General features: G+C 43.3%; 1 protein-coding gene and 1 long non-coding RNA gene across 3 annotated transcripts in view; one reads left to right on the plus strand and one right to left on the minus strand.

Moving 5' to 3' along the window:
* Positions 1–19,313, minus strand: part of SERINC5 (serine incorporator 5) — a 41,505-nt gene extending 22,192 nt beyond the window's left edge. The window contains exons 1-3 of the mRNA XM_083883839.1: positions 19,248–19,313; positions 6,894–7,061; positions 68–246 (exon numbers count right to left, since the gene is read on the minus strand). Of these exons, the coding sequence (XP_083739965.1) occupies positions 68–246; positions 6,894–7,061; positions 19,248–19,274 (374 nt within the window). The 5' untranslated portion in view covers positions 19,275–19,313. The remainder of the gene's footprint in view (positions 1–67; positions 247–6,893; positions 7,062–19,247) is intronic.
* Positions 19,314–19,467: 154 nt separating this feature from the next.
* On the plus strand, positions 19,468–25,050 carry LOC310923019. 2 transcript variants are annotated; one of them, XR_014592532.1, is made up of 4 exons: positions 19,468–19,491; positions 21,376–21,498; positions 22,953–23,082; positions 24,694–25,050. It is a non-coding gene; the product is annotated as an uncharacterized lncRNA (long non-coding RNA). The 2 variants fall into 2 exon arrangements; XR_014592533.1 differs by lacking the exon at positions 19,468–19,491 and adding an exon at positions 20,868–20,940.
* Positions 25,051–27,032: the final 1,982 nt, after the last annotated feature.

The following is a 27,032-nucleotide window of genomic DNA, read 5'->3' on the forward strand; positions in this document are numbered from 1 at the left end:
AGTGGAAAGTTTGTGGCACAAACTTGTAAAGAGGTGTGAAAATTGAGCAATCAAACAAAAAACTCACCCATTATGAATGTATGCTCGGCAGCTTTTGCTGTTGTTAATTTTGATGGTGAACAAGAAGAATAAAAAGAAGAAACAGGCCATTCCAAAGCAGACTTTGTACACTGCAGAGTATCCCACCAACTTCTCACACATCTCACCCGCCTGAATACCCTTGCACATCTCCTTGTAGAAGGGAATCTGAAACGCAGAACACATTACAGGTAAGGTGTTGGAAAGGACACAAAGCACATGTAACCAAGCACCTGTGCACCACTGACTTTTCATTGGCCTTATTTAATACCTTTGACTTTTGACACCCCTTCAGCCTGGATATCAGGGTTCAGGGGATATAACAAAATCTAAAACATAAGGGACTGAAGTCTTACAGAGCCTTCACTCAACTCTTTACAGAGCCCTTGGGGTACAAGTCCACCTTCCTTCAGCTCTCCTGGTTCATGCCATTCCTGCCCATTAGTGTTTATTCCCTTACCCTGGGGACCTTCTCCCTGCACTGTACAGCAAAAGACTCTGATTGCTTCAGTAATTCAGCTTACATGAGACATACCAGGGGCTGGTGCTGCTCTGGCTGGAAATGCAGACTGAAGCACACCCAAGTGTCACAGGGGCAGCAACCACCCTCCTCTCCATCACAGCTTCTGAAGAGGAGTTGTACCAGTTGACCTGATTTTGTTTTAAATTAACAGAAAGGTGGAATATTCCTGCCTCTCTTGACTCATTAAATATTTGCCTTTGAGGCCTTTCCCCACAAAGGGGAAAACAAACAGCTGCACATTCTGGCTTCAGTTTCACCACATGAACATGATGCTGGGCGCTCAAAAGAACAGGTCTGTGTGGCCAGGACCCACTGCTGTGAGGCACCTCTGTGTAGACATCCACCCCTCACAGCCAGAGAACCATTCAGCTGCACAGAAACACAGGAATTTAATTAGAAAACCACTGTCCATTTCAAAGGAAAAAAGGGCCTCTCTGTATGCTTACAGCCTTCAACTGAGGCTGGTAAGACCAGTTGAACAACACTATTAAACTCTCTGGAGCTGACTGCTGCTGTCCATACAGGTGACTCTGGAGGATAGAGAAGCCAACATGTAGCAGGACACAACATGCACAAATCAACAGCTATGGCAGAGGAAACCCCCTCATTCAGTCAGCAAGCAGGTCAGTACACAAAGCCAGAGCAATGAAAGAATAACAGGGCCTGGGTGCTAGCCACCAGCCAGCATTCCCAGCTGGATAGAAAGCCCTCCCAGACCCAGGAAACAAATGATGAACAAGCGAACTGCCAGCTTCCAGCCACCAGCTTCCAGCTACCTCTCTCAGCAGTGTATGCACTTCAATCCACGTCCCAGGAATCCATGAGTCAGGAGCTCAACAACCCTCCTAGCAGTTTCTCACTAAGAGGAGCTCACAGCAACACTGAGTTGCTGAGCTAAGGGTAGCAAACCTAACTAACTACATGGAGCTGATCCTCGGTGGGCTAGAACCAGCTGAGGAGATGAAAACTGGCCTCAGCACAGCTGTGTGGTGTTATGAGAATGGATTCAAGCTGGGCCACTCCGAGTTGCTCTTTCAGCAGTTACTCAGAGATTAGTAGCCACTGTGTAAAGAAGAAGCTGGACATTAAACAAGTAGCTGTGGCCAACTTGCATCCAAGAGTTTTTGGAAAGCTCCTGAAAAAATGTCTGGAGCATCAGCAACCCTTTTCCCAGGTCTTGGAAAGCAATGAAATGTCAGACTGGGCAAACATGCCAGCATTCAAAATGAGCAAATGGATTAACTGGAATAATTATGAAAACTATCAATGCCACAGTGATGCCAGGGCAAGCCATGGGGCCACAACAATGGCAGAGAAAGCAACTAGGCTATCAATTAATGCTTTTCTATTCTTTGTTATAATAACCATCAACCAGGAGAGGTTAGAAAATGGCATAATACTGAACTAAAAATATTTCTGGGAAAATTACTTATTTTTTTATTTTTATTACTTATTACTGTTTGACACAGATGATGGTACTCACCAAGGAGACAGATTTTTACAAGATCCACTCACTTTATTTACAAGACATTCAGAATAAAACACAACAGAACAAAAAATCACAGAACTTGATTAACTGACTAGCTAATTAGAAACAGATCTCTCAGTAACTATAAATAGGCACCTTCTTTAATTGCATAGGTTTCTACAGAGATCTTGATGAGATTTTTGAACCTATACATTCTTTCCTCCTGTAAGTATTAATTTCATTACAGGTCTGGCTGAGAGAAAATAGATGGATTCACAAGAACAATAGCTCAGTTTGCCCTACATAAGCAACAAAGAGTTTAGCCACCATGCAGTATTCACCACACTATGCAGTAAAAAGTGATGGCCACAGAAACACTCCCATGGGACTGATTGCTCTTTTAGGAGACCCATGGTCATGAAGGAACAAAACCAGAATAAAATCGAACTCCTGGAGACCCTAGCAGATAAAACACACAAGCACAATTCTGGGGAGAATAGGACTGGTGTAATAAAAAGGGCATGTTTTTGTGAAAGGACCACTGCTAGGAACAATTTATCAAGGCTTATGTGACTCCACCAATAGACAAAAAAGACTAATTTTTCTTTCTTTTCAATCTATATCTCTGAAACATGTTCAGCTGCTGAGAAGGCTCCCTGCCCTATGTGCTTTACCATGTTAACCATTTGCTGGACATTTTTGACAGCTATTAAGTCACATATCAGTTACTTGCCAAGATACAGTGAGACAGCTACTTTTGTACCTTTAAAAGCAGCAGAAGCTAAATTCTTTGGCCTGCGAGTAGAGGACAAAGCATTCTTGTTGCAGAAACCCACCATCCGCTCCAGTAACACAAACGCCTCAGCTGCTGCGCAAGCAATGATGTTATCACGGCAAAGCGGGCAACTTTCCAGCACACACTGAAGCCCTCAGAGATGATCAACATTTGAGCAGCATCTACAGAAACAGGATGCCCTGAACTCGCTCTCCTCTCACTGCAAGCTGCAAGCCTGGCCACTCTCAGGTGTGGTCTGTCAGCACCCAAAGTGTGAGCACAGGAGTGTGGCACAGCACGTCCGAGGGGGACAGGAAGGAAGAAGGGGGCAGTGATGCCTTAAGCTTTAGCCTTCATATTTTCAGATTCTGTGCTGCCTAGGGGTGTAGTTCTGAGCCTTGTATTCAGTGCTGGTAAACTCTCTTCACAGAGTAGGTAGACAAAATAAATCCTTTTCCTGCTGAAGACCAAGGACAACTTTCAGGCAAAAAGCACAAACAGTGGACTGAAGGGAGGAACAAGAAGGATGAGACCTCATAACACGAAGCTGTAATTGGACAATTAAACCCCAATATGTGAACAGACCAAAACTTATAATGTAAAATGTAAGATCTTGGGACCAGTTAGCCATCCTGCGACCATTCTTAGTCCATCTTGGGTGTAGCCTTGGTCAGGCCCTGTGCTGCCCAAGGTGGATCCTGGATGCCTTTCAATAAATACCTACTTTATTCTCTAGTTCTGTCCACTCTCTGTTTCAGGTGAGCCTTCCCAAGGCATCAATAAAAACAGCCCTGCAGGACTCTGCTTTCACCTGGATGTCCTCATCCAAGGAGGGAGAATATGGCAGACAAACTTTGTTATGGAAACAGAGAAAGCATGAATGAAAATCTTTATAGGTGGGAAAGCAAGGGCAAAAAACCCCAGGTAAAATCACCTGTCCTGGGCAGCTGAGAAATTAAATAAAAACCAAGAAACAATCAGACCAGAACATGTCATCATGAACCTATGGCTAATTTTTTATCAGAAACATGCAGTGAGCATCTGCACTCAGAACCCTTGTTTTTGGTAGCACGTTTGGGGTTTAACAAGCAGTAATGCAGTGAAAGGCCAAGATATAAACCTAGCTGGGGAAATAAGACTGAAAGTGTGTTTTGCCACAACATGTGACCACCTTGTACTGAAATACTTTCACACAACTCAACTGAGTTTTACTGGTGTATGTTTTCCTGAAAACTTTTTTTTTTCATTAATTAAGTAGGACATGGATACTTTCAGACTGAAACCACTAGTTTTGAAAGAGCTTTAACATTAAAAAAAATAGCTTAAGAAAAAAATCAAAACATTGTTTTGAGAGACCAAAAAAACTCTTTCCCTTTTCTTCTCTCAATTATCCTGTCAAAGCCTGTGAAATGCAAGTTTTTCCTTCAACAGAACATGTGAGTAAAGCTGTATCTGTTTTTTTAAAAAACAGCTTAACAGGAAAAAAGATGTAATATATGGATCAAGGTACAGAAGCACAACATGGTGTGTAACGCCTCTTGGTCTTTTCTGTATTTCTATCCTCATCACTGGGCTCACATGTCTTGATTAATGACTATCCAATCTTTTGCGTTGATATGCAACACTGCTCTTGCAAAATCTATTTTACATTTTACTATCCAAAATTTTCCTGCAAATAACCATCAGCTTCTTCCCTCTTCCTCCACTGCCTCTTGCTGCTTTCCCCAGAGATCTACTACTGTAGACTTAGGAACTAATAGCAAAACAACCAAAGAGAAAAAGCCACCTCTAACTGACAAAAGAGAGATTCCTTCCATGTAAGATCAGCATGAGTATTTGAACTCTACACTGGCAAAGGAGACAAATGGTTCCTTGCCAAGATTACAGTTCTAAAAAGAACTGCACTACAACTTGAAATTTGAAATTCTTTACCTAAATACAGAAATTGGAAAAAAGATCTTATTAAAATTAATCAGAATCTGTCTTCTTTAAAAAAAAATAAAATAGAGGGTGAGGTCCTAAAAATATCATGCAAAGTATTTGCTTACAATCTGGCTTCAGGAGCTGGGAGTGTTCCATGACCCAGCCAAGAGCAAAGGAGTAAGTAAGTGCACAGCACTTTCAAAACACAGCTCATCCCTGAGAAGCTGAGACTGGTTAGTCTGAATAAGTATTTTCAAGGTGCACTCTACTTAAACTGCTCTGAATTAGCTTCAGGGGTCTTTGAACTTTTAACAGCCCTGAACATAATTATTAAGTTAGAAAGCAGATAAAGAAAGGCTACTTTCAGATGGTCCATTTCCCATTCAAAGACATTAAATGCTCTAAATAAGAGAGTTATTATCTTTCCACTTCAAACTAACAGATACTCTCTGTGCCATTTCTTCCCACACTGAGCTTTCAAGACTATGAACTGGAAAAGAAATTTGGCACTACTGAAAAGCATGTTGTTGAAGGTTTCTTGAATCACTTTTCTATTGGATAAAGAGTATTTTTTTGTTAGGGATACAAGCTGCATTAAACCACACTACTGATGGAAAAGAACTTTATGAAATTTGGATATGAGCGCATAATTTGTCTTCCACACACTTAAGTTCCTTGGGTTATGCACTTTGTTGCCAAGCTAAGCATCTAGTAAGTCAAAGTAATTCCTGGCAAGCAATTTCAGCACGCACATCTTAAAAATGAACAGTTTTTAAGTCACAGCTCACAGGCAAGCATCATGTCTGTACTGGGTGTTCCTACAGGGTGGTCATCAGCTTCTGGTGGCCTGGGGTAAAATGTGGCACTAGGATAACTCATGCTAAGTGCTGTTAAATGAAAGAAAATTAGGATAGAACAGACAAAGAAGGTAGAATGGGAAGAAAGGTCACAGGCAGCAGAGCACAGAAACCAGCCTGCTATAAACCCACTGGTTCATCTGTGCTGCAGGAAAGGGGTGCTGCCAGCAGCTTGTCCCTCTGGGATGCTCTGGAGGGAATGTTCCAGAGACAAACAGAAGTCAAGTGCAGAATGTAACCACGCCATCAGCTTGTTCAGCAACTGGTTCCGCAAGGAAAGAGGCCTCACTGTGTAACCTCACCCTCTTGGGAGAGAAGCACAAAACAAGATGCTCACATTGTTGGAAGCCTTCTGAAGCTCCAGGACAAGCATATACACAACCCCAAAGCAGGCCCAATGATGCATTTGGTGCAGAACCTTCATTTTTAAGAATTGAGCAATGCAGCCCTTGTTCCCTCTAGTTAAAAGCAGAGTTTTATTATTGTAGTTTGTAGGCGTGAGAGAGAGGATTTGTGCTACTTGGGTGGCTTATGAAGCCAAACCAAATATGTGGGACAACAGGACCAGTGTGTGTGAGGACAAGCAGGCTGGTGAGCATTTAGCTTAGGAAAGTTATATTAAGACTCTGAAAGAAACTTGAGTTTTAAAATCTAGCTTTAGCCACAGCTCCTTTCATGCTTTTGAAGCTCTCTAATTAAAAAGACAATTAGAGATGAACAATATTTGCTGTGGTTAGAGGCCATGTGAATATAATGACTCAAAACATACTGAAGAAAACCCCTTGCAGAGGCTCTGCAGCATTGTGTTTTGCAGCAGTCTGTCACACCAGGAAGGCAGAATTAAAATTGCAACACTTGAAAAGTTATTTTCTAATTTGCTGCATCTGCTGCTAAACAAGCTGCCAGAGATAAAATCAAGGTTAGACTGAACTGATTTGTTCTACTAAAACAAGTTCCCTAGTACTTTTTTTCCCCTCTTGTGACACTGCCTGCAGAGCAAACCCGGGATGGGCTCACTGCAGCGCATTTTCTGCCCCGGAGAGGAAGGATGCTAGGTCTTGGCTCTTCCTGTTGTGAAACACACTCACTGGGTGACAGGAAGACGCTGAGCATGGAAATATCAAAAGACTGAGCATGGAAAATCATCCCATCTGGGTTTAGAAGTGGATGGGTGGAGGACATTGTCTGCCTCTTCTGAGGGAGCACTCCTATACACAAGGAGCTCCATTTTCTTCCAGGGGCAGCAGTGACCACACCTGTGTTACTTACATGAGTTTTCATTTCATTAGCTACTGTTGTAGACATCATGACACAGCAGATGATGGTCACCAGGATGAAGTACAGGGCATACATGAAGCGGGTGCTGGTCGACTGTTTTATCTTGGGGCAGCATTTGCAGCACAAGGAACAAGCAGCGGTACCGCAGCAGCAGGCCAACTGAAAAGTGAGACAAAAAAAACACGAGTCAAAAACACACCAAAACCCTCCATCTTAAGGTTTCTATTGCAAAAGTTAGACAATGATGCTGGGAGACTTCCTGCAAAAGTCCAGAATTTCTCAAGTCCTCTTCTCCCAGCTGAGCAGCACTTAAGTGGAAGCAGACTGTCTTGTTTATCAAAACTCACTAGTTTTAAGCACATCACTGTCTAGCTTTCCCAGATTTTCTAAGGATGAGAGACAGATTTCCCTGGATATTTTAGTTTTCTACCAACAACTGAGGGTACACCAAGACAAAATCCACAAAACATAGCAAAACCCATGTAATTATTTTATTCAATAAGGAAAAAGGTACTGAATAAATCCTGAAAGGGATCTAGATTAAAGTTCATTATTTTCTCGATGTCAAGAGTATCACTGACTTTCAAAGAACGTGGATTCACCTTCCCTGCCTTCTACTTTTAGAAAAGTCATATATAAAATACAAAGGTAAGCCTTACTTATATTCATAAGGGAGCACTGTCCATGGCCAGGCCTTTACTTGCAATAGCTCCATATGGTTCCTGTCTGTGCTTAACCCACCAACCATGACCACAGGAGGGATTTTTGGACATCAGCAGACAGCCAGGAGCAGGGATCCACCCTCCCAGGTCCCGCTGCTGCCAACCCAGAGTAACCTCACCCCCCTACACTCCCATTTTCCAGGGGCTCCCTGAGGCTAGGTGTCGTGCACTGACAGAGCCTGGTGCTCCAGCACACCAAGGCTGCTTCTTACTGCTGTTTCCTCTGTTTTTGGAGGGGCCACAGGAACATTCAGAGGACCTTCTGCTGTCAGCAAGCAGCTGTACAAGGTGGCTGCTTGCCAAAGGACTGGAAGTCCACAAGTGCCAATTTGAGCCAGTCAGGCAAACTTCACTGGTTGTAGGTGCCTCCAGGTGCCCAAGCATCATGTTTTCCTCCCAGGACACTTTCTCTTCCAGCATCAAGGACTTGTCTGACAAAGGGGAGGGGGTTCCATGTGTGTTTGTAGACACATGTATCTAACTCCAGAGAATCTCAATAACTTTGAAGAGATCTCTCAAAAAGACTCCCAGTTTATCCCTTTTTTGCCATGACCATCTCAGCAACGTTCAAGGTCATGCTTCCTGCCTCCAGCCCCTAGGAAGGGGGTGGCAGACAGGCCCTTCCCTTTCGCAACAACAGCTCTTCAGTTGCATTAAGACATAAAATAGGGACAGACCAACCCAGTCCCTACACTGCTCTTCTCTCACTTCACCACTGGATCTCATGCCAGAGGAGACAGAACCTCAAAGCGTGCAGCTGCTAAAACTGCTGCTACTGCAGAACAGAAATCCTTCCCAAAACACAGAGCTCCAGATATGGGGAATAAACAGAATGGGCTCATGCTGGCACCTACGCTGGAAATTAAAAATACTATGTGCAAAAGAAGATCATGCAAGCATACTTTCAAAATAGAAGGCTCTAGCAGCTGAACGGCAATTCTATTTTTTATAGGTAGTGAAATTACATTACCTTTTAGAACATCAACACAAGTTCAGTAAATAAGGAAGTTACAGCAAGTTACTGATTCAGCAAACAAATGGGTTAACATTTCAAAACAAATGCATACCAGAAATGTATAATTCACCCACTTCAGAATTGTAACAACAACAACAACAAAAAGTTAAGACTAAAGGTCCTTTTAACATGAAAGGATTTGGTATCAGCCTAATCTAAAGTAACCACAATGAACTTGAACGGCTGGCCTTAGCATAACATTAACAACTACAGTACAGAAATAAAGAGGTATGCAGCTTTAGCATTTGTAAGGAGAAAAACATTTTCCTACACCAGGTGCTAGAGAGCTCTGCCAGTAAAATCTCATCTACATCCAGCAACGTCTGCTATTCTACTCCTGAGTCCCTGGAGCTGCTACTTAAAGCAACAAATGCTTAAATTGAATATGCAAGTTCATTTATGTACTTTTCCACATTACTTAGACTTTAATGTTAGTTTCTAATACTGAGCACGTACCCTATAAATAGGAAGTTCTTGTGAAAAATACCAGTATTTCCATCTTTTTCCAGATGCGCCTCTTCAAACACTCTGAACAGCCATGGAAACTGTAGAAAGTTGGTTAGCCTATTCAGCCACAGCCCCAAATTTGGCAGTTTGGGGTTTTTTTGCGAGGTATTTTTTTTTTTTTCCTTTTTTTAACTGTACCTCTAACATTCCAGAGCAGGCCACAATGAAATAGGTGTTATCCAAAAATAAATGAGAACAGTCTCTGTCTCAAAAACTAAGAAGCTGGCCACAAGCTACTGACCCAAGAGGTTTCAAAGATATTATCTTTGGGCGACAAGACTTCAAAGACCATATATACAAAGAGTTCTCTGTTAAGTTTTGGTCAATGTGCAGCTAAGCTACACAGATACTCTGATGCCACATCCTTTACTGCAGGCATGGCCCATCTCATTTGCCTTTTTACTGCAGCCATGGTCTGCAAAGGGGCTCAAAACCCACTGCAAGCCAGCAACCAATTTTTGTCATGCTGTAAAAAACAGATTGAGAAAAAGAGGAAGTAATGTCAAAAATATTTCACAGATTTAGCCTGTCATTAAAAGCTCCTCCAAAAGAATGGGGCTCTGCAGGAGGAAGATGCTGTGCAGTTTTTAGGACAGAGACAACCCAAACAACAATGAAGGTGTGCGACCACTGCCAGCAGGCAGGTCTTGTATGTACAGGTCTGTATGCACCGAACTCCTTTGGAGTCTCATGATCACCCCAAGTCCAGGTTCTCCAAGAGCCCAGCACAAGGAATTTGTCATCCTGCAGCAGGCTCTGGCTTCAAGCCCTTCTCAATCCAAAGGCTCCCACAAGTCAGGCAGCAAGCACAGCCAGCCCAGCTCTCTCTCCAGCTTAACATCTGGGGTGAACACAACAGTCTGACAATAATTACAAACACTGGGCAAATATTTATGCTTTCCACAAACACAATCAGCCATCTCCCTCACACAATCCACCACAACACCTCAGTGTAGGACCAGTAGCCTGCTTTGTTCAGTGCTACCCTTTCAGAGCTCACAGAGCACAGTGCCACCTTGCCTGAGACCTCAGAAATAATAATACAATACATCTGAAAACAGACTGCACAGGCTTTGAACTGCCTGGGTGATGCCTGACTCGACTGGTTTCACAACAGCAGCTGTGGAAAGCTGTGTGGGAAATACTTCTGTCGAAATATATTCAAAGCGCAGTTTCACAGACATTTCTTCTGATAGCCAGGCTGGCTTAAAAACCCCAGGCTTGGCCCAGCCTGTCTCTCAGTGACATCAGTTGTGGGTATGATCCCCATATGTGCCATTCAAGCAAGAGCTGGACTCAATGACCAACTGAGACTAATCTGTCACTCCTCTGTCAGCCACTCAATCACTTTTACTCCTGCTCCAATGCCTTATGAGCCCTGACAGTTCTGGGGGGGGATCAAATAAAGCAACCCAGTGGCAAGGTGTGAAAATTACACAATCAACCCTTCTCAGCAGTTGACTTATTATACAACAGCAGCAACAGCCCTACCACTTCACGTGAGGGCACAGTGCACAGGCAGGAGGGGAAAGCAGAGGTGAATGTTCTGCAGCTGTCCTACACGCCTCCTCCCTTCCCTGAACAGATGTTTCCAGTGGCGTTTCCCTACCACCTCATTTGAGTGCTGTAGGCGCCTGCCAATGCAAGGAACAGTAATTTTGACATTCACCCAGCAAACAGCAGAAGTAAGCAGACATGTAACAGCCTTCATTCGTGCAAACCACTTTTCCAAGTACAGACAGGCCTGGACATATTGAACAGCCCCAGCTTATAACAGCCTGGGGAGCACCTATGGTTAACAAGAGTTAGGTTAACAAAACAGGGTAAAAGCAGGATTACCAACTTAGGCACAAACTATCAGTTCCCTGCCATAAATACTCCACCAACACACACTTAACATCTGCCACACACTCAAGTCTTGATTTTTGCAAGCTGTGATGCAATCTGATAAATCAGTGGAATGGGGTATGACAGTAATGTTAAGCACATGTAACTGTTTACATACAAGACTGAGAAGTAAGAGAACCCATCTTGCCTGCTGCTTTTATAGAGACAGTGAGATTTTAAGAACATATTTTCCACATACGTTTCCAAAAAGATCTCGAAGGCTTTCGAAAATACTTTGTGTAGTCATTAAAGTAAAGAGTTTCAGGATCACTGCCCAAAATAGCCTATGGTATTTTTAAATTATACAAACCATAGGAAAGTATCAAGCTTATCACAACAAAGAATTTCCTCTTGGGAGACTTCAGCAGAAATGGTAAAAATCAAAGGGGATAAGAGCACAATGGAGAAAAAAAACCTGCATTCTTTAATGAAATGAAGACTTAGCAGCTTTTCATTTCTTCCTTCCTAACTGACAGCCTGGTGAGAGCGTCGGGGGGAGAATGCAATGCAATGCTGCCTTCCAGCCTGTCCACAGAACACAGGAATGTGCCTTGCTGAAGCTTCTTTTCACAGGGGCCTAGAGCAGCTTAGTTTTTCATGCACTGCTTGATTACTTGACTACCAGCATTATTATCTGGGCCATAAGATTTGCAGATAATGCAGTCACTGAGCTGTTAACAGCAGCTCTATCAAAAACATCCAAACATCTACTCTCACAGCTACAGGCAGCATCCAAGCAGGCTGGACAGGCAAAGCATGAAAAAAATCCTGAAGGCAGGCTACACACCTGCCTTTGCTTGGATTTTGGTTTCAGGAAAGAGCATCTAGAAGCAAGTATTTTGTTAGTGCACTAGTTCATGAAAACAAGAGATGTCTGATGCCAGGTGTCCTCAGTGTTAGGAGCTGGTCTTACATTATTATTGAAAACCTACTGCTGTTACGCTTATGCATTTTCCAAAAGCTTCTTCAACGGGTCACATGATTATGCAGCTGTTTGTTCCTCCAAAGTAACTAAACTCATCAAAAAGGAGGCTTTATTTTGTCTCTGTCTGACTTATCTGGCTTCTCACTGCTCGTCATTTAATATTCAGACTCACCATGCGACTCAAGCCAAGAGGCTTTGTGAACCAACATACCAGTTAATCAACTGATGACCTATTTTGAGGAGCACATCTCACACTGCAAACTGTGCAAAATTGAAACAGACTCCAGAGGAAAGTCAGCCCAGACACTGCCTGAGTCATGCATTCTGGTGAGGGTTTCCAAGCCTCAGCCACCATGGGACAGAACTGCCACCAAGCAGCCAAGCAGCCCAAAATCTAGGAAAGAAAGCCACCCTGAGAATTAAACCACTGAGTGGGTGAGCCACTGCCAGGCACTGGCAGAGCTGAAGTCAAGCTGGGCTGAGACTGATCAGCTTCAGTCTCTCTGCACAAACGTTACTGAGTGGTGACTCAGCCCAGCACGAGAAAATAACATCGCTGCAAAACGTCCACATCCAAGTCTGCCCAACTGCTCTTCTCCTGATGATTTTGGAAAAATCAAGTCAGTTGTTTAGTCTGATCTCAGCCTCACAGCATATCATATCACCCATCTCCTCTACTGAGCTATTTTCCATTACCATAGACCATTTGGATTTGATAGCAGTACGAGGAAGACTGTCCACCCCTGTGGTTACCTTAATCTGACACTGAAAAGGGGAAAAAAAACCCCCAACTTCTGATTTGTCTGCTGTAGTTCCCAGGCACTGGTTCCTAGTGAGGCTTTCTCCACTAGCTTAGACAGCCTTTTAATTTCCTGGTCTTTTCTCCCTGCTCATCAAAGGAGGAAACCAAAACATTTATCCTCAGTCTCATTTGAAGGCTTTAAGACTTCTCCTCCAAGCACCTAGTTGATCAAGGTATTTTTTTCTGAAAAAAATTCATATTTGCCCGGTCTCTGCTACAAAATCATGGTAGTCAACTGCAAACAGTCCAGCAAGTCACTTGCCTCCTCCTCCAGCACACAGCCACAAAGGGAGTGAGACTCAGCACTCCACACACAAGGTGGGCAACCAGCTACGTGGCTGTACTTAAAAAGCTGCATTTTATTTGCAGTGGTGTCATGCCATCTGGGTTACATCTGCTCCAAAAGTACTCCCCATTTCACCAGTCCTTTCATTCACCTGTGTGCTTCTGGGAGCAATTTTAAATATCCTCTCAAGTCACTGATCCTGAAGCTTCTTTGCATTGATCCCTTGACATTCTTTACTGACAGCAACCTCAGCTGGGTGACAGGTTCAGCTGTGCCTTCCCACAATTTCGTATTTCACAGTTTTCTCCTCTGCAGGCAGTTTAAGCTCATGCTGCAGCCATTTCTCAGGCTTCCACAGCAGAGGAGATAATAACCAAGCAACGGAAAGATGAAAGAGAAGTCAGCAGTGGCAAAGTCTCACAGCTGGTGCCATCACTTCATACAGAGAGCAGATGTTTTTCTCCAGATTAGCTCTGATGGTCAAGACCAAGACTCTAGAGGTAGGATGGCACATGGTATAACATGGTATATCACCAGGTACAGAGAACAAAATGCAGGGCAGTAACTGCCCAAGTCCATGTACCACTGGAGTGAAGAAGCAGTTAAAATTAAATTTTCATATGCATTGACTTAAAAGCACATAACTGGAACAGCTGCTTTGCTTTTGAATGAACAGATAGCTTTGAGCTGTTCCACAAACATGCTGAGTCTTTAAAAGACGGTTTCAGTATTGAGTCCAAGAGGACTTTAGGGTGTGGAGTAAAAAAATAAAAAAAAAAAAAAAAGGGACATTAACACTTTGTACAAAGTGACAAAAGCAAATAAACTGGTACAAAGCCTTAACTCTTTCTCATCCCTTCATATTAAAAAAAAAAATCTACTTGTTCAAAACACTGTTAAAAATGCTTCAGTTTATATCAGTGTCCCAACATTCACCTTTTCCAGGCCAGCAGGTTCAAAGTGGAGCCTGCTCACATCCTGGCATTGCTTCTTGATGAGCATTTTTAAATACAACATAGGAAGTATTCCTGAACCACTGTTTTGCCAGTGACCGTAATAAGCCAAGAGAAAAACCCATGAGACGGGTCCTTTCAGAAAACATGAAGAACAATTTCTGTTAAAACTCAGTGCCAGAGATTACAGGTTGACATATCTTGGATCAGTGCTACTGGACAGAAGGAAGAGCAAAACTATTTTCAGACTGTTAACATTTATATGTTTGAGCACACACCATCTTCAATTGCTGGAAGATCCAACTGCTAAACTGCAAACACTAGTTCTTCCTTAGCTACCACTTATTACAATGATGATGAGATTGCTGGTGTGTAGGTCTCCCTTAAAATAAGGCACAGAGCCACCTCTCCCCATATGCCATCACCCCACAGTCCCCCCAGAGCTCTGGCTGGCTCTGTCCCTGGCTCAGTGTCTTATGCTCTAACATGCTGATGTTGAAGCTTATCTCCTGAACAAGGCAGCAGGTCAAATCTCATGGACAGAATGGTCAGTGGCAGCCTAATCATCTTTAAAATGCTAAAACATCAGCCTAAACATCTTTAAAATGCTAAGACCTCTTAGGGCCTGCACAGTTGGGAAAGAAATGGAAGCACCATTGACTGGGGTCCTTAAGGAAGCAACCTAAGGGCCAAGCATCTTCACACAGCTGACCTGAGAACATCATGCAACCTCAGAATGTGTTTGGGATGAGAGCAGTCAATAGTTCCGAGTTTCTGTCCTAGTCACAGCTCAGGCTTTCATCCCTGAATTAAATATGTCTTGTACCCACAACTGCAAGTGCTCCCATTGCAATGAAAATCCCAGCAACAAGAAAAACATATCCTGGAACAACCACACTTGCAAAATCTAAAATAAAACCACCAGTAGTATTTAGATCCTTAGGCAGAAAAATACACCCTTGTCCTTAAAAGTGAAGCCCCTGCTCTTACACTGCCTTCACTCCACAGCTCTGGAGCTACGGGTATTTAAGGCACTTCTTTAAATCCACAATACAACCAACTCATGGGATGAAAAAGAAGAAGTCTAAAAAAGCAGGAAGCAATTGACAATCAGGCAGGAATGAGAAAGACTGTCTTATCCCTTTTATGCAGTGGCAGGGAAAGGTTTCTAACCTAGAAATGCAATGTCAAATGATAAAACACTTTCAGGATCTCCCCATCTTTTGGTCACTTTTCCTTCCCTTTCTGATCACTTTTGAATCCAGCAGTAAATTTTACCCCATTATGGCAGGCAGATGGGGACCTCAAAGATAAGTTTTTAAAGTTTCCTTGAGAACAGGCAAAAGGTTTAGTGGAGAAAAAATGATCTCTCAACCCTAAGCAAGGAAAAGCTTGCAACTCAACTTCACATTGATTAGAAAGGGAATCAGCATGAGATATCATCCTCAATAGACAAAGGTGCAGGAAATCAGGCTGACCTAATTAAATTATTCAGGAAACCCTTTATTTAAAGAAAAAACTCCATGTTTCTGCAAAAAGGAAAAAAAATAATCCTTCACCAGGCTTTTTTTCATAACATATTGGAGTACACTACAATATGCTACATCTGACCTCAGACAGCTAGTTTCACCTTCTATCACAATTAATAATAGCAGTGGCAGAGGTGTGGAAACACTCGCAGCTGAACCTTCAGGTCAAACACACCAAACAAATCCCTCTCACCTAAGGAATACCATTTGCAGAACAAGAAATGATATTTTTGGGAGCACTGTGTGGAGTGAAGCCAGGAACACTAACCCACAACCCTGTGGTACAATCACACTACACACACGTCCTGTGTACACACACAATGCTCCTGTGACCTCAGGGGACACAAATCTGGATGAGGGTGACAGAACCACTCTTTTCACCATGTAATGAAGAGAGGAGACGATGGGACAGGACTCCAAGGTCCCTTCTCAACTTGCAGGAGCAAACAGGCAGTGCCAGAGAGGCAGGCAGTCCCAAAGTTCAGAGGGATCTCCCTCCTTTCTCCAAAAGCTATGAGTCACAGAAGTCATAAGATGGGCCAAGGTCAACCTTAAAAATATAGCAGCACTGTTTTTACCCCTCATTTTTCTTTAAAAAACTAAAAGCAAACAAACAAACAAAAAAACCCCACCCCATCAACAACAAAAAAACCCCCCATCAGAATTAGAAATTTCATTCTGGGTAGAAAATGAAAACCTGCTACTCAAACTCGTGACACATTTTTTGTTTACTACATGATATGACTTCTAAGTGCACAACACTATTAAGAACATCTCTCAAGATTTAACAGACCTGACAGACCTACCTTCATAAGCTTTACTAGCTAGCAGTTCTAACTGAGAAATTCATCTTCTTCAACAACCCAGCTACAACATACTGTCCACCCAAAATGAATGTTAACAATCTAAATTACATTTATTTAACTCTGGAAAAAACATATTCATTGTAATAAAGATTTTCCGCAACAGCTGCTTTCTTTAACCATGATCTCAACTTTATTCTCTTGAGAATCACTACTGAAGAAAAGCCAAATATAAAATCCTGTTTCCTGTCAATTCAAGCAGAGTTTTTATGTAATCAAAAGCATTGTGGAGGCCCAAGCCAAACTGTATTCTCACTGCATTCTCAAAATAGGTCTATCAAGGAGACACCAGCAAAAGAAGAAACATTTAGCAAGTTTATTACAGCCCAGAAACTGAAATATGACAGTTGTCTTCAAAGCAAGGCTGTACATTGCCCAATAAAAAACAACCACAGATATTAAAGTTTATAAATGGTCAAGATCCTTCAAATAAAGTTTCCAAGATGCATTTGGCAAGGATGAAAGCCACACAGTAATGTCCATTAAGATAACTTTAAATAATTTTGCAAATGCAAAACCAGCATAACCGAGGTGCACTGGAGTCTGGCAGCTTGCTGCCATATCCTGTAACAACAGGAATCTGGGCTGCAAAACCTGAGTTTTGCATTCTGACAGGCACCATCAAACAGACATTTAGCATGCTTTGACTCAAAAGAAGCACCAATCACTCATCCTCCACATCAGGAAAATTTTTTGGAGTGAAAACTAATTGTTGCATTAAGTCACAACACGATTTTGACATCAGCTACAGACAATCAGCAATTACACACAAACAACAACTGCACTTAAATAACTCAGGAAGACAATGCCAAAGTTATCAGTCAGTTCTAAGAAAGATTTACAGAGGCTTGTATAAGATATAAACAAGGCAAAAATACTAGCCACAACAAATGCTCGCACTACAGGACATCAAGGACATTAAACTACTGTATTTTAGGAAAAAATCAAGGACCTAACATGAGAGTTGTTTTGTATAACTCTTATAAAAGTCTCATCTTCTCTCAAGCACTTAATCTTTCTTTCTGGACACAGGGTTAACTTCATCTTCAGGGAAACACTGAAGGAGAGGCCAAATTCCTTGATTTTCCTGTTTGATTAACATTACCCACAAAATGCCTGAGGAAGCCTGGATGAGAGAGAATTACAACCTTCTATCTCTTTCATTTTTCTTGCATATCAGTGGTGTTATACAAACACGCCCTCATCAATGTTGGAATAAATCAAGTAAAAAAGGCAAAGACCGTTTTTCATTTTAAAAAATGTGACACTGAAACATGGTTTATGCTGTTTTATTATCTTAGCCTATATAAAGGTTATCCACACTATGTTTGCTGATGAACTCCAGCAATACGTCATATTTAGCATAGTTAAATCTTACATCAAAAGTCGGCAGAATAAATCTCCCCAGGGATTTCTGGCACTATGACTACATCCACCTTAGGGCTTTTGCTTCATTTCCAACAACACTAAGGGTGATTTAAGTTATTCTCCAGGAGCTACACCAGGAAAAAAAAAAAAAAAAAAAAAAAAAAAGGCACAATGAAAATGCAAAAAGCCAAGAACCACTGTAGTCACAGCACCTACTAACTGCACTTCATTGAGCTGCTCCAGGACTTGTTTCACACACTGCCAAAACTCTTATAAAGCAGCATTGAGGGAGGCCCCTGCATTGAGGAGAGTATTAGCAAATGTGGTTTTTGCTGTCCCCCAGGTCCACAGGACTGTGTGCAGACCCAGGGCAGCTCCCAGAGGACAAGCAAGTGGATGCACACCCAGTAATCCTCCTATCCCACTGCAGATTGAAAGAACCACAGACAAAAGACCAAACCTAGTTCAGGATTTCAAACTACAGGAAACATATAAGTTTGTTTTTTTTTTCCCCAGGATGTTCACACAAGAGCAAGAGAATTATCAGAGTCTAAAGGTGGGCAGAGTGAGCAAAGGAAAAGAAATATCAATAGAATTGGGACCATAAAGTGTTTAAATATGTAAAACAACAGGAATAAGCTCACTGGTAGTCTGTTGCAGACAGAAGTAGTAATGGGATTCTATTGCAGAAACAGAGATTTGTGAAAACAAAGCACAAAATAAAGTGCCTGGAGAAGATGTGTAACATCAAACCAGAGAGACAACTATTGGGAACAGGAGCCCTTCCCTTCAGTGCAAGCAAGGAGGAGATCTGTAAGGGCTCACTACTGCCTTCATGGTGATCCTTCACCTATGGAATTTATTTAAATAAGAAAACAGGTGCACCAAGGTGAGGAGTACTGAATCCCCACCCCATGGACACGGAGCACTGCAGGTCCTGCATTTTCCTCCATCACATCACCACCTGCTCTCACCTCTCACTTCCTCTGCCAGCACCTGAATGCGCCAAAACCTTCCACAAGCCGAATTTAAATGAGTTTGTGAAAGGCTCTGAGGACTGATAGGCTACAAGACTCGTTCAGACCATTCCAATCCTTACACCGTGAGGTCTTATCCCCCCTCCACCACCTGCAGCCGGGGCTGTGACCCAGCCGCCTCTCCGGAGCAGCTGCAAAGGCTCTGTTTCCCCTTTGGGAATCGCTCCGTGCCGTGCAGGGCTTTGGGAAAGGCCTCTGTCCCTGCCGGCACCTCGGGGACAGCCCCATCCACCTCCCTCCTCCTCCTCCTGGAGGGGAATCCACCGAGGAACCCGGCCCTGCAACACCGCCCTGGGCTCTGGGAGAGCCCGCACAGCCTCCCCCCATCGCTATCGCTGCCAGGGCGCCGACAGCCCGCCTCGGCCCCGCTCCCCGCATTCCCGGGATCTCCCATCCCCCGGGAATCCTCCTCCCGCACACCTGCCGCTCTCCGCTCCCCGCCTCGCGGTACCTGGCCGGCGCAGCAGCGGGCGGACATCGCTGCCGGAGCGGAGCGGAGCGGCTCCCGGGCTGCTTCCCGCGGGCGGCACGGCACGGCACGGCAGGGCTGGGATATCCCGGGATGTCCCGGGATGGGCAGGGCAGAGCGGGGAGCCGCGGGCGGGGCGGCACCGCCTCTGCCCGGCTGCCAGCCCGGCCCGGCCCGGCCCCGCCGCTCGGCTTCCGCTGTCGTCAGCCCTGCTCGGAGCCCGGCAGTGAGCCTGGTGTGAACCCAGCTGTGAGCCGGGCAGTGAGCCTGGTGTGAACCCAGCTGTGAGCCCGGCAGTGAGCCTGGTGTGAACCCAGCTGTGAGCCCGGCAGTGAGTGTCAGTGCCCCTCTCCCCGCTCCTCTCTGCCCGTTCTCCCGCTCCTTCTCTCCCCCGAGGTGGCTCCGAGCAGGGCTGTCCGCCGTCCCGCTCAAAAGGACGCTGCCGAGCTCCTTTTCCTGCTCATACACCCCCTAAAACACCTGGTTTTGCCTGGCCGCAGTCTGGTGAATTCGGTGAACAGCGCGTTTTACGCATCGCATTGAAGTTTAAGGCTGTAGCGCGGTGTGAGCGGCTTTGCTCGATTCCACAAGCCCATTCCTGCCTGGAAAAGCCGTGTGTGTGTCCCACGGGCGGCTGTAAGGCCCTGCTTTCCTAACCAAGCCCATTCCTGCCTGGAAAAGCCGTGTGTGTGTCCCACGGGCGGCTGTAAGGCCCTGCTTTCCTAACCAAGCCCATTCCTGCCTGGAAAAGCCGTGTGTGTGTCCCACGGGCGGCTGTAAGGCCCTGCTTTCCTAACCAAGCCCATTCCTGCCTGGAAAAGCCGTGTGTGTGTCCCACGGGCGGCTGTAAGGCCCTGCTTTCCTAACCAAGCCCATTCCTGCCCGGAAAAGCCGTGTGTGTCCCCCACGGGCAGCTGTAAGGCCCTGCTTTCCTAACCAAGCCCATTCCTGCCTGGAAAAGCCGTGTGTGTCCCCCACGGGCGGCTGTAAGGCCCTGCTTTCCTAACCAAGCCCATTCCTGCCTGGAAAAGCCGTGTGTGTCCCCCACGGGCAGCTGTAAGGCCCTGCTTTCCTAACCAAGCCCATTCCTGCCTGGAAAAGCCGTGTGTGTCCCCCACGGGCGGCTGTAAGGCCCTGCTTTCCTAACCAAGCCCATTCCTGCCTGGAAAAGCCGTGTGTGTGTCCCACGGGCGGCTGTAAGGCCCTGCTTTCCTAACCAAGCCCATTCCTGCCTGGAAAAGCCGTGTGTGTGTCCCACGGGCGGCTGTAAGGCCCTGCTTTCCTAACCAAGCCCATTCCTGCCTGGAAAAGCCGTGTGTGTGTCCCACGGGCGGCTGTAAGGCCCTGCTTTCCTGGGTGTTTCCGAAATAACAAGAGCCATGCGCGGTTCCAGCAGGAGCCCAGGGTTTCTCAGCTCCCCCCGTGAGGATGGAGCTGCAGAGACAAATTCAGATATAACAGGCGGCATCGCATCAGATGGATGTGCCTTTACAGACACGCTGCTTGGAGATAAGGGTAGAGATGTGTAGATAAGGAGATGACGAGAGAAGCCATTAATTTTAGAGAGTTTACTAATTGATGCTCAGCCAACCTCGAGCTAAACTCCTGAACTTTGTGAAGAAGAACAAAAAATAGAGTTATGAATGTTACCTTCCGTGCCCTGGGAGACTTAAAGGTAATTTTAGTGATCATGTGTGTTGTACAGGAGGGCTGCATATTAAGGAATCGTGTTGTGGGATGGGGAACTCTGTACTTTGACAGGACTCCTCTGTCTCCTTTGTGGACACTAACCTGGAGTGACATGAATTTTCCACACAGACAGAAATTACTGCTGCAAAGCTGTGACAAATAGAAAGTAAAAACTCTATGGAAGGACTCCCTCAACTTGACTGCTTTGTCTCCTTCTGCATGTATGTGTGTCCACGCTCTGTTATTTAACTATTTAAAATCCTGTTTTTAGTCTTAACTGCTCTTAATTTAGGAATTCAGTGCAACTAAAAGCTATTATCCTGAACAGGGGGTACATATTGTGTAGATAGTGTAGCAACACTTACCAGGGAAACGGGTATGGATTGCAGGATGTAAAACCCCTTCCTCTTTCCCCATCCAGGTAAACAAACGGAGCTGATGCTTCAGGAAGTGGATCATATGATGAATCAGCATTATATATATTGGTGTTATATTAGAGACTGAAGAGGCCAGTTACCACAGTGGCACAATGAATAAAAACCAGGTATGTACTTTGTTTTTATGGTAATACTCACCTAGGCACAGGGTATTTACCCCTCTTGCATGTGGCTGCATAGATTGACATGACACACCCAGCAATGAATCAAAACTTCTCATCTATTTACTGTGTGTTCTCTTTTCATACATTTCTAAACAAAGCATGTACAGAACATATTTCTAAACAAAGCCTGTACTTACATTATTGATTAATTAAAACAGCTCGTCGTGTTCATTGATACAAAACAATTAACATCAATATATTTGGCAGGCATTAAGTCTAAAGCCACATATTCATTTCTGTTTCTTTAACTGCAAAACTACAAATACCCTTTTAATTGTTTCTGTTTTATTGGTTCCCATGCTGACAACCTTGTCTTCTTCCTTTCACATGTATACACAAATCTTACCAATTTCTTCTGCTGACTCAGTCATTTGGCTCACAGACCTGCTGTCAGCCCCCTCTAGTGTTCCCCTTTTTTTTTTGTATTTAAGCCACAAACACAGCTGTCAAGGATTTTTGCAGGGTCCCTTGTAAACATCTCAGCAGACAGGAGACACACAGAGCAATAATTAGAACCACCAATAAAATTAACAACCCAGTTTTTAACAAGGTTTAAGCCACCCAGTGATGCCCCATCCTTTAAAAAGACCATCCAACCATCCTTATCTTTCATCCACCTGTAATTGATTAACTTTCTCTTTTAGCTTTGAAATGCTCTTGTAAATTGATTCACTGTGATCTGATAAACTCATACAACACATACCTTCAAAATCCTGACATCCATGAGCCAGTAACAACAAAAAAACAACAAAAACAACAAAAACAACAAAATAAAAATAGCTGATCTATTCTGCAAAGTAGCCTGTTTCAAACTATCTACATCCAGTAATAACCCACTTAAAGCTACAGATGTGTCATTGCTTTGTTTAGCCAGCCAACAACCAGGTCTATTCAAAGTGGTTAATCAGTTCTGTGATAATCAGAACAAGAAGAAAGAATTCATTTTGCTTCACTGTGTGATAACTTAAATCGTTGCTGTAGTGCCTGACCACCTTGGTGAAAAAATTGATGAGCCAAAACAGCTTTTTGTAACACCTTGGGTACAGCTTTGGCTGCCGTAGCAGCTACAAGGGAATCTACATAGGAATTACCTTCCACAAAAAATCCAGGTAACAATGTGTGACTGAATATGCATGATAAAATAAAGATGTTTTCCAGTACAAATAACAATCCATAATTTCAACAACACAGCAAATAATGGTTTCCCCCATATATTATGTAACACAGCTTGATCTAAATGTTTAACTAAATTAGCAACATAAACAGAACCAGTAATTATATTTACTTTAGAATTAGGAAATAAAGTGAATGCCAAAAGTACAGCAAAAAGTTCGATGAGTTGAGGAGATCATTGTTGAATCATCACTTCCAATTCTCAATGATTGTCCTTTTTCCAGGCCACAGCTGCTTTTCCAGTTTTCCCTGATCCATCTGTAAAAACTGTTTCACCCTCCACTGGAACACGGGAACAAATTTGTTTCCCTTCCAAAGGAATATCTTTGGTCAAAGTCAAAACAGGATGAGAAGGCAAATAATATGTTATCTGCCCTGTAAAATAAGATGAAGCAAATTGTAATTTGTGATTATTTTGAAAACACCATTCAAAATACCATTGTTGTGCAGGTGTCACAATAGTCATAGGATCACACCCTAAAATTTCATGACAACATCTGCAACCTTTGATGATTATATCTGCAAAAAGTTCATAAAGTCCTGGAGCTTTTCCAAGATCTGAAAGATAAAAGTATCCATTCCAGAATGTGCAGTTTGTCTTTCCAGTCATCATTCCATTGACATAATATTTCACACGGTATTTCATGATCCTTCAAAATAAACAATTGCACACAAACAGAGGTATCTATCCTGTTAACAAATTTGTGTGTTAAGGCTAATTCAACTTCCTCTGTTGTCTTTTTTTGCTGCAGTAGTCAATTGTCTCTCATCAGTAGAGGAAGTGATTCCTGATAACAATTCAAACAAAGGTTGCATTTGATGATTAGCTATCCCTAAGTATGATCTAAGCCAGCCCATAGAACCAACCAATTTCTGTACATCAGTAACAGTTTTACTTCAATATCTAATTTCACAGGTTGAGGCACAATCTGAGCATTGGTCACTAGCAATCCCAAATATTTCCAAGGCATCTGTTTCTCCACTTTCTCTGGGGTAATAACCAAATCAAAAGCTTTCAAATTGGTTACAGCACATTGTTCAAGGGCTGATAATTGTTTTTTCTCAAACGCCAGCAAGGTATTATCTATGTAATGATGACAATAACAACTACTAAATATTGCTCTTGCACCTTTGATAAGGCTCATGCCACAAACCATTGACAAGTAGTTGGAGAATTTCTCATTCTTTGAGGTAGCACTCTTCATTGATATCTTTTGTTAAGTTCAGCATGATTTAAAGAAGGCACATTAAAACCAATTTTTTCCTTGTCTTGTTCAGCCAATGGAATAGTAAAAAATCCAGTCTTTTAAATCAATGACAATTATTTCCCATCCCTGTGGGATCATTGTGGGAGTTGGAAAGCTGGGTTGTAAAACTTCCATTGTTGCCATTACAGCATTTATTTGCTGTAAATAATGCAAAAGTCTCCATTTTCCTGATTTCTTTTTTACCACAAAAATGGGGGTATTGCATGGGCTGAATGATTTTTCAGTATGTCCAGCTTGTAGCTGTTCTGCAACTAGTTCTTGCAGGGCAGCTTTTCAGTATGAAGGGCCACTGGTCTATCCAGACAGGTTTATCTGTTAACCATGTCAGGGCTAAACTGGGTGTTTAAGGCCCTGGATCACAGTGGCCCCTGTTAAAAATCCGTAGTGATTTTAATCACCCCATTGGGATAAACAACCTTGTAAATATCTCATAAATTATGTGAGACATTATCAGCCTAAGGCCTGATATTAGCCTGTTGGCCATCAGAATTTTTTACATCAATCTCAGTGGCAGACAAACCACCTGTAATTAAACCACCCAACCCAATGATTCCAAAACCTGCTTGAGTGAGGGGCCATGATTGAGGCCAAAAAAGCTGTGAAATTATAGTTACATCTGCTATGTGTCAATCAAACCTGTTGTTGATACGGTCTCTGGATGATGTTCCATCGCTGTAATGATGAATTCTTTTTCCAGCCATTGATCTGTTACTTTTTGAGTCCAAAATCCTTGGGGTGCCCCTGTGGATTCAAAACCTCCTGTACCACGACTCCAGTTCACTGCATTTGGAACACAACTCACAAAGGGAACAAGCTGAGCAATACAAGTTCTTTTTTGAATAAGGGGTTCACTGACAGACACTATAGCATGAATTTGTCCTGAATAATCCGTGTCAATAATGCCTAAATGTACATGAATACCTTCAAATTGTACTACTAGATCTCCCTACTAAAGGAGCACTCAAACCCCTTCCTGTGGGACCATAGGCATCGAGAGGCATTTTACATATTTGTCTTGTCAAAATAGTTATTGTGTTGGTAGTGTGTATATCAATCCTGCAAAGCCACTTGTGGCCCACTGAATACTATTCACAAATGGATAGCCCTGCAGTGCTGGGAGGGCTTGTGTTTATTGTTGGGGTATTTGTGTCCCCAGATGCCCCTTCGTGTTCTTCTTCCCATTTCCCTGCAGTTGCTGTCCATTTGCATGATATTTTGATTTACATTGTTTAGCATAATGTCCAGATTTACCACAATGACTGCAATTAACCTTATTGCCTGGATTAGTTTTAGTTTTCACCTTTTGCTCCTCGTTTTGTGGGTATTGTGCCTTTAAATGCCCTTGCTGTCCACAATTGAAACATTTTTGTGGAGGCTTTAGGACCACTGCCAGAGCAGCCATTTTCTGCTCCACCATTCCAACTTTTGAGCAAGCAGCTACAATATCAGCTAACGAGGGATCCTCAGGCAAAGCCTCAATAATTTTTCAGCAATCCTCATTTGCATTATCTCTAGCCAATTCTTTGCATAGAATTTGTCGCAAACTCTCATCATCTACTTGTTTCTCGATAGCTGCAGCAACCTTTTCCACTAATTGCAAACAAAGGTTCCCTTGTTCCTTATAGAGCAACGTATCTCACTTTTGGGGCTGCCATTTCCATTGTTTTAATTAAAGCACTCATGCCTAATTGTTGAGCCTGTGCTGTGGTGGTGTTTCTGTTTGTCATATGTAATCCTGTTACACTTCTCTGCAAGTTGGTTTGCTCCATGTGTCCCTCCTGTTATTTCCCTTTGGTTTCTCCCTAGTTACAGTTATATGTCAATCTTATGTTATATAACTCCCGGGTCCTGTCCATCACTCCAGGGCCTCTCCCTGTGTCTGGAAAGTTCCAGGGAGAGTGTCGAGTGATTGGTCAGGATCCCAGCTTCCCCCTCCCACATCATCCTGATTGGTTACTGTATCTGTCAGTTGTGTTCCAAGCCACTCCCCTATTGCTACTGATTGGATCCTTGCTGAACCCATCCCCCTGTCACACCCCCGAATAAAGGTTGCTGCACAAGGGTGCTCCTTGGCGTTGCTGAGGCTGCCGCCCTGGGCTCTAATTGCTTCCCCTGTGGGAAAATAAACCCGGTTTGGTTGACCTCAGCAGTGCCCCTCTTTCTTTCTCTCACCATCATTGCCTCCAGCCTGAAGACAAACCAAGACCACAGGGTTCAAAAGGTGGTCTGACCACTGGAAGGTGCCTTGCTTGCCATGGTGCCAGGGCTGGCTGGGGTGAGAAGACTAGTGCACTGTGACACTGTGCCAAAATTAGAGGGTCCCACTTTTGCCTGTAAATCCATTAGAAAAAGGGTTAGAAAAAGGTCCAGTGCCCAGTAAGGCATCAACAAGGGTCTTGCTGATGTAGTTGCACATTATTTAAAGCCGTTCGTTTGGCTAATTGTCTGCAGGTATTTTGAAATACACCGTATTGTGCTGTGTGGAAGATCAAGAATGGGACATCATTCCATGATCAATGTGATCAAAGTGAGCTGTTTATTGCAAAACCACTGTCTGTTTTACACAGTTTTTGCCCTTTATCACGTGTTACGAATACTTCACAATTGGTTGTACCTTAAAACCATGTGTTAGCCCTTTAGCCCCTGTTGGCTGATTGTTCTTGCATATGTGACAGATTACACAGTCCTTTTTCTGGTTCTCATCCAGTTCTCACATCCTGGAGTTGTTTTACCATCTTTTGTTCTCCTCTGTACATGACTTCTGCATCTTTTGTTCTTCCTTGTATGGGACTTCTGCTGCCCTTGAAATGGTTACAGGCTTATTCTTTCAGATAAACTGGATTGCTCGTATGTCCCATTTTTGGAGGAACTCATCCTCCACAGTATTGGTTGGAACAAAATTTTAGCAAGTTGCATAATATCATAAGGTACAAACACCTCAGCATTAACAAGACTAATTAATTGCATTACTTCTGGAGAATTAACACCAAATTTAGCCACTTTTGCTTGGAAGTCTTGCATGACTCTTTATGCAAA

Source organism: Zosterops lateralis, assembly GCF_965231275.1.
Source record: "Zosterops lateralis genome assembly, chromosome: Z".
In the NCBI taxonomy this organism is placed as follows: Eukaryota; Metazoa; Chordata; class Aves; order Passeriformes; family Zosteropidae; genus Zosterops; species Zosterops lateralis.